The sequence below is a fragment of the Hyperolius riggenbachi genome, chromosome 1 (assembly GCF_040937935.1).
Source record: "Hyperolius riggenbachi isolate aHypRig1 chromosome 1, aHypRig1.pri, whole genome shotgun sequence".
Classification (NCBI taxonomy): domain Eukaryota; kingdom Metazoa; phylum Chordata; class Amphibia; order Anura; family Hyperoliidae; genus Hyperolius; species Hyperolius riggenbachi.
Window position 1 is genome coordinate 426,446,635 of NC_090646.1, and position 18,040 is coordinate 426,464,674.

The 18,040-nt window shown below is 41.5% G+C and overlaps 1 protein-coding gene across 1 annotated transcript in view; it reads right to left on the reverse strand.

The window, feature by feature from the left end:
• Positions 1-18,040, reverse strand: part of RASEF (RAS and EF-hand domain containing) — a 112,346-nt gene that overhangs the window by 77,264 nt on the left and 17,042 nt on the right. The window contains 2 exon segments of the mRNA XM_068242856.1: positions 1,275-1,369; positions 1,371-1,422. Coding sequence (XP_068098957.1) covers positions 1,275-1,369; positions 1,371-1,422 — 147 coding nt within the window.

Below are 18,040 nucleotides of genomic sequence, written 5' to 3' on the forward strand. Positions count from 1 at the left end.
CTCCTGTGTCCTCTTTCCATCGTCAGGGTGCCTGGTGCCCCAGAAGATAGGTGCCAACACTTTGCCCGGCGTTGAGCACATCAGATGAGGGAGATAGTGGTAGCTCTACAGATTTTCAAGAGATTAAATGCTGAAATCTGTTGGAAACCTGTGTACAGTGTGTAACAGTAATAAATCCCTCTATGATCAAATTCCCATCAGAGAGGGATCTAACAGTCAAATCTGGTGGCCATCTATAAGTGCATGGCCACGGTTAACCTGCAAATCGATAGGATTTTCCTGGAAGCCCTGTCATATTGTATTCAAAAGGTAAAGATTTACTATTAAACCTATGACTGCCTCAGATGAAATTTTATTAAATATCTTTCAGTTTCCATTCAGACAAATCTACAACTATAGAAATTTTGTATTTGTTCTTAACTCTTGTTATCTGTGAGAGTTACCTTGCAGTCCAAGATCAACACGAAGGCACTACTCAGTTGATACCACACTCAGCAACACATCTTAACTGCTTTTGGACTAGTGTAGTTGAAATCTACATGCGTTTTATGCCTGTCTAAGCACCGATTTCACCTTCCGAATTCTGCATGGACCCACCGCTACCGTTAATCATGCCGCTCTCCAGCCGCTGCAGCTCACTTGCCCTGCTATCATTAGGACTGCATCACTCTGTCACGGGTCATGGATCACGGGGGCCAGGAGCCAATGAAATCGGCTCCTAATCTCCTCGAAGAGCTCTGCTGTCATAGCGACAGCAAGGCTAGAGGGCTGCAAGGATGAGAAAGCGGCATGATTGGCGATAGTAGCAGGTCTGTGTGGCGTGTCGTCAGTTAGACCGGTTTTTGTACCAGCAGTCTCTGGTCCTTAAGACTGCTGGTACTGAAGTGGTTAAGGAATGAGAATGTTTGTACACAAACTGACGGTAATCACAGTGTATGGTAAAAGTTAGGAGGTTAGAGGAGGGGGTAGCCTATGGATCCTGAAGGATGCTTCCCTCGTCCTCCTCCGCAGCCCCGTTCCAGTGGTGGGACCCCTGAAAGTCTCCAAATCGACACTTGTCCATGAGCGCTGTGCTCGTCTCACTTTGGCAATAACCGGGACGGATCAAATCCGCATTACTGCATGGTCTGTCTGCAACTGCACAGTCGCACGGACCTGATCAGGCTTGGCTATTTACACCAGAGCCTAAGCAGGATGATGGTAGTGCGTAAAGTTGGTGTCAAAATTTGGTAAGCATCTCATACATCGAGGCATAATTAAAAATATAAATGTACCTTTTCACTGCAATAGCCAAATTTTCCATTTCAGAGCTCTGAAGTCTGATCTCCCGTACAAAGTTTTTGATAACGTGTTCATACTGCTGGATTAAAAAGGGGTTCCACTATTGTGATGTTCTGGTAGAGCACACTAGCTTGTTCTTTCCTGCAATAAAAACCAAAAGAAAAAATAAATTAGGGCTTTAAAGAGACTCTGTAACAACATTTTCAGCCTTAGTTCTTCTATCCTATAAGTTCCTTTGCCTGTTCTAATGTGCTCTGGCTTACTGCAGCCTTTCCCAATTGCACAGTAGCTGTGTTATCTCTGTTATATGATCTAATCTTCTCTCGGCTCTGTCGGCAGAGGCTGGAATGTGTGGAATGTACTGCACTGCTTGTCATTGGCAAAAGCTATACACACACCCTCCAGGCCCCCTGCAGGCTCTGTATGACACACACTCTGCTTATGTGAGCCTATCACAAGCTGGTTAGTTTGTTTGTAAACACTGCCTAAAACTGGCAATTACAAGCCAGGTTTGCAGCAGAGAGTGGTAGAAACAGCACAGAGGGGCCCAGGAGAACATAATGAATAGAATGGTATGCTTTTTGCTGTAAAAATTTTAGAGTACAGATTCTCTTTAAAAAAGACACAGGAATACATGACAGAATATTGCAGTGCAACACACAAATCCCTTTCCAAAACCGATAAAAATCTGCAGCAGCTGGGGAGTCTGCCACCTGATGCAGAACGTGCAATCTTGTAATAGCTGATAAATTGAACAAAAAAAGGCGCCAATACAGGACAATTTGTTAAAAGAGGAGGTAGCGCTTGACTTACTGTATCTCTTCAAAGTAGACACAGATTCTGTTGATTAATAGTCAACAATAATTTTATTCATTTACTCCCATTACTATAGCATTGTGGAGTATTTGAATACAATTATTGTTGACCATTAATCAACCAAATCTGTGTCAACTTTGAGGAGATACAGTAAGTTCATCACTACCTCCTCTTTTTAATGGCTTTCAACAAATGTCATCCTGTAGTGGCGCTTCTGTTCAAACTATCAGTATACTGCCAAATTAACAGGTGTTCCTGTGACATGTTAGGGAGCAACTACATGACTGGTAGGACACTAACTCATCTTGTGTACTCTTGCAGCACTGTTGTATTAGCGGTTTTTGTGAGCCTTTGCACTTTGAAGTATTCTTGATATCAGCTGCATGCAGGGTCCTTTCTCTCCCCATTTTTTTTTTTTTGCATAGACTATACATTTCCATGCACTATTGCACTTTCTCAATTTGAGGCACTCTTGTCTCACACACACTTTTTTTTGGGGGGGGGGGGGGGGCATTTGCACACCATATATTTGCATTTTTGCACATGATTTGTCATTTTATATTTTTTTCCTTCCTCTTTATTATCCTGGTTTTTCACTTTTTTATATTGCATACTTAGCCATCCCAGTAATTATACATCCTCCGCCTTCTTGCCTGTTTTTAGTATTTTTTATTGGTGTGGGGTATGCCCCCGTAATTAAAATCATTCATATTATTGAGTCGAGGTTCACAGTGTGGTCAGCTGCATAACTCACGTGTTATAATGAGTGTGAACTGCAATGGAGACTGGACATAGACTTTAATGCAAAGCCTGCATGCAGCGAGTTAAAATAACGTGATCAGTTACTGTGAACAGGCCCTTGGCATTCTATGGGCAGTAAGTTGGCATGCAGAATTATTCTGCAACACAACTGACCACTGTGAACAGGGCATCCAGCTCTCTTTTTGTGGTAGAACATTTTTCTTTTTTCCCCAGTTATAACTAGCTTTACCACACGAGCATATAGCGATTATAATGTATGGCTTCATAGCCTAAGACAAGGATAAAGGCTTAGTTAATCAATCCACTAGTAAATTAATTGGACATTAAAAGTGTTATCCTCTCCAACACAACCAACAAATGTAAGCAGTCTGTGGAGGATCAATAAACTCATGAATGAGGAAATAAGAATCAGAAAGTGCATGAGCTTTAATCACAAAGCCTGATGTTGGATTTGCATATGGTTTAGAAAAGAGAAACATCAAAACGCCCCATCTATGGACTGATCTTCTAAGATTTTGGGCTGACTCATTACAAGATGTGATAACAGCCTTCAGTTTCCTTATTGCTGTCCACAGTAATTCTTGGGTCAATCTCTGGGGAATTCAGAAAGTACAAAAATTGCTCTGCATAATGAAATCAAACAAGAGCCAAATGTACAGTATCCCATGCCCTATATCCAGTATTGCGTAACCAATGAGAGATTCCCAAGGATTTCCTACCCAAATCAAAGCAAAGGAAGAAAAGGTAGAGTCTACGATTAGGCCCTGAACACAGCTCTAGGCCCACTGTCACATGCATTCTAAACACATGCCCCATCCTGGGTGTAAAAAAAAAAAAAAAAAAAAAATTATATCTATCTATATATATATATATATATATATATATATATATATATATATATATATATATATATATATATATATATATATATATATATATATATATATATATATATATATATAATATAATAATAATAATAATAATAATAATAATAATAATAATAAAAAAAAGAGCTGGTGGGCTTCCACAAGCTGCTAGAACCTTCTCAACAGGGATGGTGGCTTGCTCACCCCATCTACTAGACAATAAGGAGAAGCTGCAAGTTTTGAAGAGGGCCACTCATTTCTGACAGCTAATGAGGTGACATTAAGGGCATGTTTGCACTAGAAACATTGTGGTAGATCATAATATAAGTTATCACACAGCAACGAGATTTAATGGTCCTAACATGGGCCCATTCATATCAGTGCTATAGTGCATCGGGTTCCATCAGAATAATGCAAGCTGACTTGTGTGCTACCAGACAATGAGCATGTTACGCCCACATTACACGTTAGTGATGGTAAGGTACAGTGCGCTGCGACGTGCACGTTACCGAAACACACTCATTTTGAATGTAATGTGCATTCGTTTCAGCAGGAAACTTAGCTTAAGGAGTATGATTAGTTTCCTGCTTGTCCAGTTTGTGTAGAGCAAAACCCTGAGCTCCTCATCTTTTTCTTTGTCTAGTTTATGTTGCTGTATTCTAACACAACTCCACACATGAACTAAACTGATTCCTGTGGTGATCTCACAGCACAGATTCCTCTTCCACAGCAAGTAATTAAAGCAATGAAAACATAAAACAACCATTGCTGTTCTGTTGTCAGGCAGAAGCTATGCCATCTTATTTGTGCATCACTGATTCTTGGGAAGTTTTTTGTTTTTCCCTTCACTTATAAATCACTGACTTTTGTTCACTGACTTTCATTACAGCCTCACAGTAGGAGTTTTGCATTGTTTGGCTCCAATATCAGAATTGCACATAAACCCCATTCACTATCTTTCAGTGATAACCATGATTATGTGCTATCAGGTTACATAATTCCTCTACAAATATAGGTGGCGTCTTTAGTTAGTGCGGTGTGATAGGCTGCTACCACAAAAGAAAAAGCTTTATTTATAGTCTGAGTTTCATACATTCCAGTTTTCTTTGAGCATAAAAAACTTTATTCTACATATCAGGGGCGTAACTAGAAATCACTGGGCCCCCCTGCGAATATTTGGATGGGGCCCCCCCCATAGGTGCCAAATAATCGTAATGGGGCAGCGTTTCACTGTAAATTAATTGTAAAGTGGGCAGCATTTTACCAGACAATCGTAATGTGGGCCAGAAAATCGTAATGTGGGCAGAGTTCACCAGAAAATCGTAATGTGGGCCTTTAGAAAATCATAATGTGGGCAGAGTTCACCAGAAAATCCTAATGTGGGCACCAGTCACCAGAAAATAGTAACGTGAGCAGCAGTCACCAGAAAATTGTAACGTGGGCAGCATTCACCAGACAATCGTAATGTGGGCAGCGTTCACCAGAATATCGTAATGTGGGACAGAAAATCGTAATGTGGGCAGAGTTCACCAGAAAATTGTAACATGGACAGCATTCACCAGACAATCGTAACTTGGGCAGTGTTCGCCAGAAAATCGTAATGTGGGCCAGAAAATCGTAATGTGGGCAGCGTTCACCAGAAAATCGTAACGTGGACAGCATTCACCAGACAATCGTAACGTGGGCAGTGTTCACCAGAAAATCGTAATGTGGGCCAGAAAATCGTAATGTGGGCAGAGTTCACCAGAAAATCGCAATGTGGGCAGCAGTCACCAGAAAATCGCCATGTGGGCAGCAGTCACCAGAAAATTGCAATGTGGGCATCAGTCACCAGAAAATCCTAATGTGGGCAGCAGTCACCAGAATATCGTAATGTGGGCAGCAGTCACCAGAAAATCCTAATGTGGGCAGCAGTCAGTCACCAGAATGTCGTAATGTGGGCAGCAGACACCAGAAAATCCTAATGTGGGCAGCAGTCACCAGAAAATCCTTATGTGGGCAGCAGTCACCAGAAAAATCGCAATGTGGGCAGCAGTCACCAGAAAAATCGCAATGTGGGCAGCAGTCACCAGAAAATCCTAATGTGGGCAGCATACACCAGAAAATCGTAATGTGGGCAGCAGACACCAGAAAATCGCAATGTGGGCAGCAGACACCTGAAAATCGCAATGTGGGCAGCAGACACCTGAAAATCGTAATGTGGGCAGCAGACACCTGAAAATCGTAATGTGGGCAGCAGACACCTGAAAATCGTAATGAGGGCAGCAGACACCTGAAAATCGCAATGTGGGCAGCAGTGACCAGAAAATCGCAATGTGGGCAGCAGTGACCAGAAAATCGTAATGTGGGCAGCAGACACCTGAAAATCACAATGTGGGCAGCAGACACCTGAAAATCGTAATGTGGGCAGCAGACACCAGAAAATCGCAATGTGGGCAGCAGACACCAGAAAATCGCAATGTGGGCAGCAGTGACCAGAAAATCGTAATGTGGGCAGCAGACACCAGAAAATCATAATGTGGGCAGCAGACACCAGAAAATCGCAATGTGGGCAGCAGACACCTGAAAATCACAATGTGGGCAGCAGTGACCAGAAAATCATAATGTGGGCAGCAGACACCTGAAAATCACAATGTGGGCAGCAGTGACCAGAAAATCATAATGTGGGCAGCAGACACCTGAAAATCACAATGTGGGCAGCAGTGACCAGAAAATCACAATGTAGGCAGCAGACACTAGAAAAAAAAAAATGCACCTGTGAAAAAAAAACAATTCACTTACCTGACAGAAGTCTTCTCCTCTCCCGGCATCTGGCTCGCAGCTCCCAGAGTCCTCCTGCAGCACATCTCCCGCGCTGACAGGCAGAGTGCAGGGCTACGGCAAGATGGCTGCCGAAGCCCTGTACTAGAGACACAAATAGTCTCCAGTGTAGGGCTTCTTCGGCGGCCATCTTGCTGTAGCCCTGCTCTGCCTGCCGGAGACTATGCAGGCTGCTGGTGGAGCGGGGCTGCGGGGAATGAACTGGCAGACGCTGCGGCCAGTTGAGCACCTTGCTGGGGGGTCCAGAGCAGCGCTCCCCCCACGCACAGTGAGCGGGCCCCAGAGCAGCCCCGGGCGGCCGGCCCCCCCTGCGGCTGAGAGAGTCGCATCCCCGGTAGGTACGCCGGTGGTGACAGCCTTTCCTCCTCCGGGCCCCTGACTTGCTAGGGGCCCCCCTGCAACTGCAGGGGCTGCAGGGTCTATTCCTACGCCCCTGCTACATATCACACAAGCAAGTCAACCCGATATAAAAACGTTGGAGAGCTCCGTATGTGTGTGGGTTTTTTGTTTGTTGTGAACAAGAACATATTATACCACAAAAATGTTTTCAAAGTTTTAAGTCCTTTTTTTTTTTACTTTGTTGAAATTCTGCCCTAAAGCTGTTAGTATGTAATGACAATAGCATAACATGTACTTATCGTTCTCCCAATGATAGCAACTTTAATGAACATATATGTACTGTCACAAGGCAGAAAGAAAAGTGCAGCACACAAACCAGGACGCAAATTCGTTGTAGGCAAGAGGTCCTCAGTAGAAGCCGAGACTGCAAAACTGCTATCAGGCCTCTACTCCCTATGCACCCACTACACAAAGATAACAAACGCAAAAAACAGAAATTTCCAACTGACACGGGTAAACTCACTCCTGTTAGTAACAGTACCAATTTAAATATTATCCAGGACAGGTTTCTGAAACAAAAAAAAAAAATGCTCTTGTCATGACGTATTTACATATCCTGTACTTTCCGTAGTCACTTTATAGTGTAGCATACCACTACTTCAGTAGCAACTGTCAGTAGCATTTTGGCAAATAATCGCCAAACCAGCTTTGGAGAAACAGACGCAGTCCATTAACTGGTAGTACTAACATAAACATGTTGCAAATATAGTATTATTGCTCTCACCTGATCTAATAACCTACTCTCACATCTGCATTTAAGACTTCTTTTCTCTTCTGGAATGCATTTCCATAATCCATTTGGCACTCACCATCCCTCAAGATCTTCAATCACAACCTTCAAAATTCACTTTTCTATATAAGAATATACAGTAAGGTAACTTAGGACACACCACCTACTTAGCCCAAGTCCAAGAACTAGTCCAATATCACTTCCTAGCTTGGCCACCACAGTTTATCAAGTTTATTTCCCTATGTTTTACTACTTTATTCTTTTAGATTTAGGCCTCTTTCATAGTAGGACGTTGTGTTTTGATGCAACGTCAAAGTCGCAACGCAAATTACCACGCAAGGCCCCAAAAAAGTTGCAACAGAACTTAATGCCCCATTACGGTTGCTTATAGTAGGGCTACAGGCAATGAAACGTATGCTTCCAAGTCATTACTGAGCATGTGCAAACAGTCCAACGCAGCTAATAACGTGTATAACGCATTGCATGCAGTACTTTCACTTAACGTGCAGCGTTAGTCACCAACGCAATGTGTACACTGTGAACGGGGCATTGATTTTTCATTGCAGTGAGTTATTCTGTGTTAAATGTTGTTTTAACGTGCAAATTTAACATCGCACGGTGAAAGAGGCCTTAAAGCTCCTATAGGCGGGGCTAGTCCTCTGAATGTGTCATGATTGTTATACATTGTCTTGCATTTTCTGCTATGAACCCCATACTGAGTGCCATATTGCTGTGCACTCTATACTACCCTGTTTGTGTTATTACGGTATATTTGTTATTGTGTGTAATTTGTGTCACTGCAACTGCACCACAGAATATGTTGGTGCTATATAAATCCATAGTAGTAATATAAGCATATCAGCTCTTTCAAGAAATACCAGTATACAAAAATGGTACAGTACTTATGAGCTTGTAGTGTGGTCCTTCCTTACTACATAAAACCACAGAAACCTGTTCCTTACAGCAAGATTATGTGAAATGAAATATGATCAGAGCTAAAACGACAATCCAGGAGAATAGTGCAAGTTCCAGGAAGTACAAGGAAGGGTTAGACAAGGATTTCTGAAGGCATGCGTCTTTTAGCCCATTGCTATGCAGATAGTCTGCATATAAAAGAAATACAATACCATTGCTACTCTTCAGTTAAATTCCTATAAAGAACTATGCATCCTCTACTCACACACAAAATTTGTTAGGCATAGCTGTCCCTTCTGCACCATTCAATGCATTAATAAAACCTGCTAAGATGTTTATAGAACTTACTACCACAGTTTGTCACAAACATTTCTTTGAACTAACCACCTCCAGTCCTCACCAACTAAAACATCTTATGCATGTTCTCCTTCATGCTAGACACAACTAAAATAAAGTGGATGCCCTCACTGTGTCCCAGCTAAACTACTGTGAGGGTGCACAAGCAATTTTGACTGGCCAATCACTGACCAATTTTACCACCTTGATGTAGCATGAACGCCAACAGATTTTGAATACTATGAACAGATTGTGTAAATAAGCTCTCATACTACATAGAAGTGGTAAAATTGGATGTGTTTACCAAGCTTAAGATACTTTCAAGCTATAATCTTCTAATTCATTACTTTGATACCATCACAGTACATCCAGAATTCTGCATATCAACTCATCTACCCTCTTCTTACTTTTCAACATTACTCTTATTGGTCATTTACTCTATTGGTGGCCCAACCCTGGATTCCTCTCGGGCTACTAGCTCTATCATACAAAGCTTTTCCCAGTCTGGCTGCACAATCAATGCAATCATTTCTAGATAGGGTAAATTATCAATATCAGTGAGAACTTGATTTTTACACATTTTATTCTAAATGCAATTATCAAGCAAGCGTACTAGCGTAATTCATTACGTGGCACTGATAGAGATATATTATATATATATATATATATATATATATATATATATATATATATATATATATATATATATATATATATATATATATATATATATATATATATATATATATATATATATATATATATATATACACATACAGTGAAGGAAATAATTATTTGACCCCTCACTGATTTTTTGTAAGTTTGTCCAATGACAAAGAAATGAAGTCTCAGAGCAGTATCATTTCAATGGTAGGTTTATTTTAACAGTGGCAGATAGCACATCAAAAGGAAAATCGAAAAAATAACCTTAAAATAAAAGATAGCAACTGATTTGCATTTCATTGAGTGAAATAAGTTTTTGAACCCCTACCAACCATTAAGAGTTCTGGCTCCCACAGAGTGGTTAGACACTTCTACTCAATTAGTCACCCTCATTAAGGACACCTGTCTTAACTAGTTACCTGTATAAAAGACACCTGTCCACAGAATCAATCAATCAAGCAGACTCCAAACTCTCCAACATGGGAAAGACCAAAAAGCTGTCCAAGGATGTCAGAGACAAAATTGTAGACCTGCACAAGGCTGGAATGGGCTACAAAACCATTAGCAAGAAGCTGGAAGAGAAGGTGACAACTGTTGGTGCGATTGTTCGAAAATAGAAGGAGCACAAAATGACCATCAATCGACCTCGCTCTGGGGCTCCACGCAAGATCTCACCTCGTGGGGTGTCAATGGTTCTGAGAAAGGCGAAAAAGCATCCTAGAACTACACGGGAGGAGTTAGTGAATGACCTCAAATTAGCAGGGACCACAGTCACCAAGAAAACCATTGGAAACACATTACACCGCAATGGATTAAAATCCTGCAGGGCTCGCAAGGTCCCCCCGCTCAAGAAGGCACATGTGCAGGCCCGTCTGAAGTTTGCCAATGAACACCTGAATGATTCTGTGAGTGACTGGGAGAAGGTGCTGTGGTCTGATGAGACCAAAATAGAGCTCTTTGGCATTAACTCAACTCGCTATGTTTGGAGGAAGAAAAATGCTGCCTATGACCCCCAAAACACCGTCCCCACCGTCAAGCATGGGGGTGGAAACATTTTGCTTTGAGGGTGTTTTCCTGCTAAGGGCACAGGACAACTTAATCGCATTAACGGGAAAATGGACGGAGCCATGTATCGTGAAATCCTGAACGACAACCTCCTTCCCTCTGCCAGGAAACTGAAAATGGGTTGTGGATGGGTGTTCCAGCACGACAATGACCCAAAACATACAGCAAAGGCAACAAAGGAGTGGCTCAAGAAGAAGCACATTAAGGTCATGGAGTGGCCTAGTCAGTCTCCGGACCTTAATCCAATAGAAAACCTATGGAGGGAGCTCAAGCTCAGAGTTGCACAGAGACAGCCTCGAAACATTAGGGATTTAGAGATGATCTGCAAAGAGGAGTGGACCAACATTCCTCCTAAAATGTGTGCAAACTTGGTCATCAATTACAGGAAACGTTTGACCTCTGTGCTTGGAAACAAGGGTTTTCCCACTAAGTATTAAGTCTTCTATTGTTAAAGGGTTCAAAAACTTATTTCACTCAATGAAATGCAAATCAGTTGCTATCTTTTATTTAAGGTTATTTTTTCGATTTTCCTTTTGATGTGCTATCTGCCACTGTTAAAATAAACCTACCATTGAAATGATACTGTTCTGAGACTTTTCATTTCTTTGTCATTGGACAAACTTACAAAATCAGTGAGGGGTCAAATTATTATTTCCTCCACTAACATATATATATATATATATATATATATATATATATATATATATATATATATATATATATATATATATATATATATATATATATATATATATATATATATATATATATATATATATATATATATATATATATATATATATATATATATGTATGATCTTCTCAAAAAATTAGCATATTGTGATAAACTTCATTATTTTCTGTAATGTACTGATAAACATTAGACTTTCATATATTTTAGATTCAAGTACACTCAACTGAAGTAGTTCAAGCCTTTTATTGTTTTAATATTGATGATTTCGGCATACAAGTCATGAAAACCCAAAATTCCTATCTCAAAAAATTAGCATATTTCATCCGACCAATAAAAGAAAAGTGTTTTTAAAACAAAAAAAGTCAACCTTCAAATAATTATGTTCAGTTATGCACTCAATACTTGGTCGGGAATCCTTTTGCAGAAATGACTGCTTCAATGCGGCGTGGCATAGAGGCAATCAGCCTGTGGCACTGCTCAGGTGTTATGGAGGCCCAGGATGCTTCGATAGCGGCCTTAAGCTCATCCACAGTGTTGGGTCTTGCGTCTCTCAACTTTCTCTTCACAATATCCCACAGATTCTCTATGGGGTTCAGGTCAGGAGAGTTGGCAGGCTTATTGAGCACAGTAATACCATGGTCAGTAAACCATTTACCAGTGGTTTTGGCACTGTGAGCAGGTGCCAGGTCGTCTGGTCTGTGAGCAGGAGGAAGCCCCATTTGCTAGTCAATTCACATTGAGGTGTGAGCTGTGGGCTCATCCTGTCTTCCCCAAAGGCAGGACACTGGCCTTGTGGTTCTTAAATAGCATCTAAATGAGATCAGCTTGGTCAAACTGAGTTTTACACCTCTGGCTAAATTAGCAAGTCACAGGGCCAGTTCCATGAAAAGACTCTGCTATCTCCTATGAAGACAGCAGAGACTCCCCAGGCTGGACTGCCTGGTATCCACAGACATGAGATTCTGATTTGGCAGCGCAACGACAATCGAGGCAGGACCCCGATTGCGGTTGCGTTTTCGTTTCTCATGGCTGTTCCGTGACACTAACCATCCCAACTGCACAAACACCCTTACACACAAACAATAATATATATAAAATCCTTAAAATACTTCACTATAAATAACATGAATAGAATAATTTATACATTTGTAATAGAATAAAGAGCCTTAAAATCACGTACACATTAATAATATTATAAATAGAAAAAGGTGTGTGTGTGTGTGTGTGTGTGTGTGTGTGTGTGTGTGTTATATATATATATATATATAGATAGAGATATATATATATATATATATAGATAGAGATATATATATATATATATATATATATATATATATATATATATATATATATATATATACACACATACATACACATACACATACACAGTATATATAATATAATAAATAGCCTTACAACTACATATGCATTAGAATTCTTAAAATAATGGTAATATTAAAAGCGATATATTAGTGTTAATAAAACTATAATCGACGCATTATAAGTGTGAAAAACAAAGTTAATACCAAAAGCGATGTATTTCTAATATAATAAGGTTGAAAACGATATTTAAGCATTATACATATGAAAACGAATTTTAAATGACAAAATAAGTGTAAACGAAAATTTACTTCTTACAGTCCTGTAAGCGAAATTTAAAACCTGGAAATTAAGTTAAAGCTCCTATAAGCGAAATTTTAAAAAACGAAAAATAAGTATAACAAAGTCAAAACGAACTTGTAAACGATCTTTGTTATAAACCTTGTGCTGTAAACTAAAAAACTTTTGTTAACAAGATCCCTGCAACCGCTATTTCTCAGGCGCCCTTTTTTCCTGTCGGGTGCCGAATAGCCGATATTTTGCACTGCAGTCTATGGCGGCGCCCTTTTTGTTCACTAGCCATATGCGCCCTTTTTTACTAGCCCGAGGTCAGACTTTGTCTGATACTCATGCTACGTACACACATGCGACAACGATCGTTCGTTGTAAACGACGAACGAACTTTCAATTGATGAAAGAACGACCTGAGTAAAGTTAGTTTTAAAATGTGTGTAACGATGTGATCGTTAGAACGAACGTTACATCACGTAAAGCAACTATTGCGCTTGCGCATAAAAATGAGAAGTTTCATTGAGAAATAGCGAAATGCGCATGTCAAGCCTAGTACGAACGACCGTTTCCAACGATGTACTACTTTTGCAAACGATCGTCGTTGGTAAAAATCCGCCAAGCTAGATCGTTAGTTTTTAACGATCTAGCTCGTCCGTCGTTAGACTTAATCATCGTTGGTTGCTTTTTTTTAAACGATCGTCGTTTGAAACGATCGGGGAACGATCGTTTCAAACGACTATAGTCGCATGTGTGTACGCACCTTCAGATCCACATAGGGTGAGGCCATGCTGAACTAGGTCTGGTAACAGTGCCTCTAGTGATTATCCCAAATGCATCCAGATGATATTTAAATTAGGTAGGGCAGTGGGAGGAATAGGGCCAGTGGCGACCAAAGTGTCGGACACTTTGATCTAAAGCATCGGATGCTGTACAGGATCTTTTTTGGCAACATAGTCTAATGTAGGATTGCAAGGGGTTAAGCGAGTTATGCTATTTGCGTACCTTGCTACATTAATTGCATAAGTCCGGTGAACTGAAAGTGTGCTGTCAGCAAACATTACATTTACCAACCTTTTATGCATAGTCTACAGACACACTTAGACCACAGATACAAAAAAAAACTCTGCTTCCTCTGGTAGATTCTCCATCACTCAGCTTAGTACCTCTTCACCACTTTTCTGTATACTTGCAAAAAAGCATTTGGAACTAGACTCTGGGCGGCTAATTCAGACGTCCATCTGGACCAGCCCTAAGCTTGACCGACCCTAGCGTTTCTCCAGGATGTATTTATTCTATCAAACAAACTTGTACCTGTATTCCTTGATGTTATCATTCTGTACATTAGTTTTGGATGTATTTGGGTTTCTAGATGTCTCAATGTACTGTGCAATATAACTATGTTATATCTGTGTCTGCAGTGCTCTGTGCTAGTTGTCTGAATCACCTAAGCACAAGTGATCACTAGGTTTCTACCATACAGCTCTCAGGTCAGGCACTTCTCAATAATCACTTCATTCTACACACGGCTAGGAAACTTCTTGGTTAACTCCTGGCCTGCATGTGTAAAAGGTTGCATCAGCCATCACATAGAGCTGGAAGTGAAACCACAGCACTAAGCACTATCAGACGCAGATAAGTTTTAATATTTGTGTACTTTAGGACTAGTGGAAAAAATCATATCAAAAATGACCTTTATTACTGTTTAAAAACACATCTCATAACAGAGGTTCACTAGACAAAATATTCCATGAGCTAAATTAAAGTTACAGTAGGTAATGCATTGGGCAGGTTAACCTCCTTAGCGGTATGAACGCATTGTTACGTCCATTTGAATAATTTTTTTTTTTTAAACACGCAGCAAGCACTTTGCTTGCTGTGTGTCTCACCCAATCGCCGCCGCCGATCCGCCGCTACGCAGGGCCCCCCCAGGCGAGATCCTGTGCGCTGCCTGACCAATCAGTGCCAGGCAGCGCTGAGGGGTGGATCGAGTCTCCCTGTGATGTCACCGACGTCGCGACGTGCGTCGCCATGGCGACGGGGGAAGCCCTAAAGGAGATCCCGTTCAAGAACGTGATTTCCTTATGGCTTACAGCGCCGGTGGCGATCGGAGGGGTGGGAGGGATGCGGAAGGGAGGGGGGCATCATGTAGCTAGCGCTAGGCTAGCTACATGATTGAAAAAAAAAATATATATTAAAAAAATAGCGCTGCGCTGCCCCCTGGTGATCTTTAATAGAACGCCAGGGAGGTTAAAGCCAATGGTGGCAGGGTTCCAGTGGACACTCAAAACATTCTGCTAAAATCATATTGAATATGTAATAATGCAAAATGGTACACAGACACCAGACAAATGATCAATATCAGTGAGAACTTGATTTTTATCTATTCTACCAAAAAATAAATAAAGTGGGGGCGTGGCCGGATGCCGAACAAGATGGACGCTTAATTCCTCGCTCCGGCAGGGCTCCTGACATACATCTTCTCCCACCCTTTCATAAAGAAATGGCAGGCAAACCGAACAAGACCACCTCGTCTCAAAAGGCCCAGGGAGACCCCGACACCCAAAACAGGAGTATTCATGCGATCTTCCGCTCACACAAAGCCGCTGAAGCCGACCGCAAGGCCTCCAACATGGCGCCCGCTACTGCCTCTGATCGTGCTGCTGAACCCCCACCCGCCGCCGATACTGACTCTCCGGTAAGCAATATCGCCATGTTCAACTATATGCGCCAGCTACCTACAATGTCAGACATGACTTCCTTGGCCACTGACATTAAGAACAGTATGATGGGGGCGATGCTGGAACTTAAAGATGGGATGCAAGGCCTAGTTGAGCGGTTAGATAAGGCGGAAAAAGCAGGGAATAACCGTGACGCAGCAATAGAGGAACTACAGCAATCTGCTGTTTCCCACAACCTTCAGCTTATCGAGATGAACCGTCACATGGAGGACTTAGACAATAGGGGAAGACGCCACAACATACGGGTAAAGGGAATCCCTGAGTCTGTCCCAAACGAAGACATACAGGTAGCATTACAAGCAATCTTTAATAGCCTCCTGGGACGACCCAAAGAGAGTACGATCGAGATGGAAAGAGCACATAGGGCCCTGAGGCCACGAGCTAAACCCAATGATCAGCCCAGAGACACTGTTGCTTGGTAGACTTTACTCTGAAGGAAGAAATTATGCGGATGGCGAGGGAACAGGACACCATCTACTTCAACGACAGTACTATTACAATTTACCAAGACCTCTCCCCAATTACACTGCGCAACAGGCGTGCATTAAGACCACTACTATCCGAGCTACAGAGGCATGGGATCACATACAAATGGAGATTTCCGTTTGGGCTCTATGCATCTAAGAACGACCGGGCTGCTCTCCTAAAAACACCCTCTGACCTCGAAAAATTCTGTGACGTCCTGCAAATAACACACATTGATCTTCCAGATTGGTACAGTGAATTCCGCTTACCTGTTGAGCTAGACCAAATGTACGCAGCGGGGGCAATCGCAGGCACAGATTCTCTTCCTAACCAAAATGTCAGACGCATGCGAGGTCGAGGAACTTTCCGCAGAAAACGCATCAACCGCAGCCCAACCCCGGAGAGCTCCAGGGAAAGCTCCCGTCCAAGGGATGACAGTGAGTCCTCGCACCCTCAGTCAGGAGAGGGATAAATAAAGGTCCAATAAGAGCACTCAACTGCACTTACGCATACCTGTACCACATAGTAGCAATTTTTCTGCATTCTTAATGTTCTCTCTATGTCACCGATTGTTATTGATGTTCTTCCAGATGCTTCTGATGCTAACCCTTTCTTCTTAGGAGATGGGCTTAAGTATTGAAATTAGCCTCATTCAATTGTTGTATTAAAAGTTAATATATATCTCTAGAACTGTAATTATAGGATAGCAACAGATTTGATACTCTAGCTGCGTAGAAGCATATTTAAGCTACTATAGTATATGCCACAGGTATTAGTTACCACCTGACTCTTTCGACTGACTACTTTTCAGGCGTCCCTCCACCTCAACCTGCAACAATATACTTTGCCTAGCCATTATTAATATGTTGTATACTCATATGGGTGGGGGAGATAGAGGGACAGGGAGCCCTCAGGACACTTAGTAGATCTCTTTTTATTTCACATAAGAAATCAGCCTCTTGTTTGGCCTCTCTGACCATCTCTCCCCGCCAGGGGTAGATACATAGGCAGTCCAATACTGACTCCCATCCTTTTATTACTCCCTGCCTATAGATATATACCCCAAGATATCCCAGTTTACAGGGATACACCACTTGATAATTGGTGCTCCCGGGGATAAAATTTCTAGTTCTTATACAGCAGCACTCATTAGATTAAAAACCTTAAATCTAACTACAGGACAAACCACGGTTCAGAACCACAAGATTTACACCCTAAAGGGGTACAGGATGAGTATCCTGCTCAGAACTTTAATGTTTGTGATTTTTATTTTTTTCCTTTTTGTTGATATACTCCCCCTCGCTTTCCAGAGGGCAGTCATGACTCCTCTCTCCATCACTTCTTATAACGTAAAGGGCCTTAATAATCCCTCCAAAAAGGCATTCCTTATTTCTGGAACTGCATAAGCTAAACACGGATGTGGGTCTCATACAGGAAACACATTTCCGAAGGGATCAAATACCCTCAATCAAAGATAAATATTTCACGCAGATCTACCATGCAACAGATGCCTCTTCCAAAACTAAAGGAGTTATGGTTGCCCTCCATAAGCGATTATCATTTAAATTACTTGACATAGTACGTGATGAAAAGGGTAGATTCTTATTCATCAAAGGCAAAATGAATGGAGAGTTAACCACACTGGTCTCAATCTATACTCCAAACTCTAAACAACCGAGGTTCCTCCGAACCATAGTGACCAAATTGAAGGGTTTCTGTGAGGGCCTCTTGCTGATTGGGGGTGACCTTAATGTCTCTCTAGATCCAATGATGGACACTTCAGATGGGAAATCTTCCCTTCCGTACTCAGCCATAAAACATATTAAACATACTTTGAACTCCATGCAACTAATTGACTCATGGAGATTAGCTAACCCAA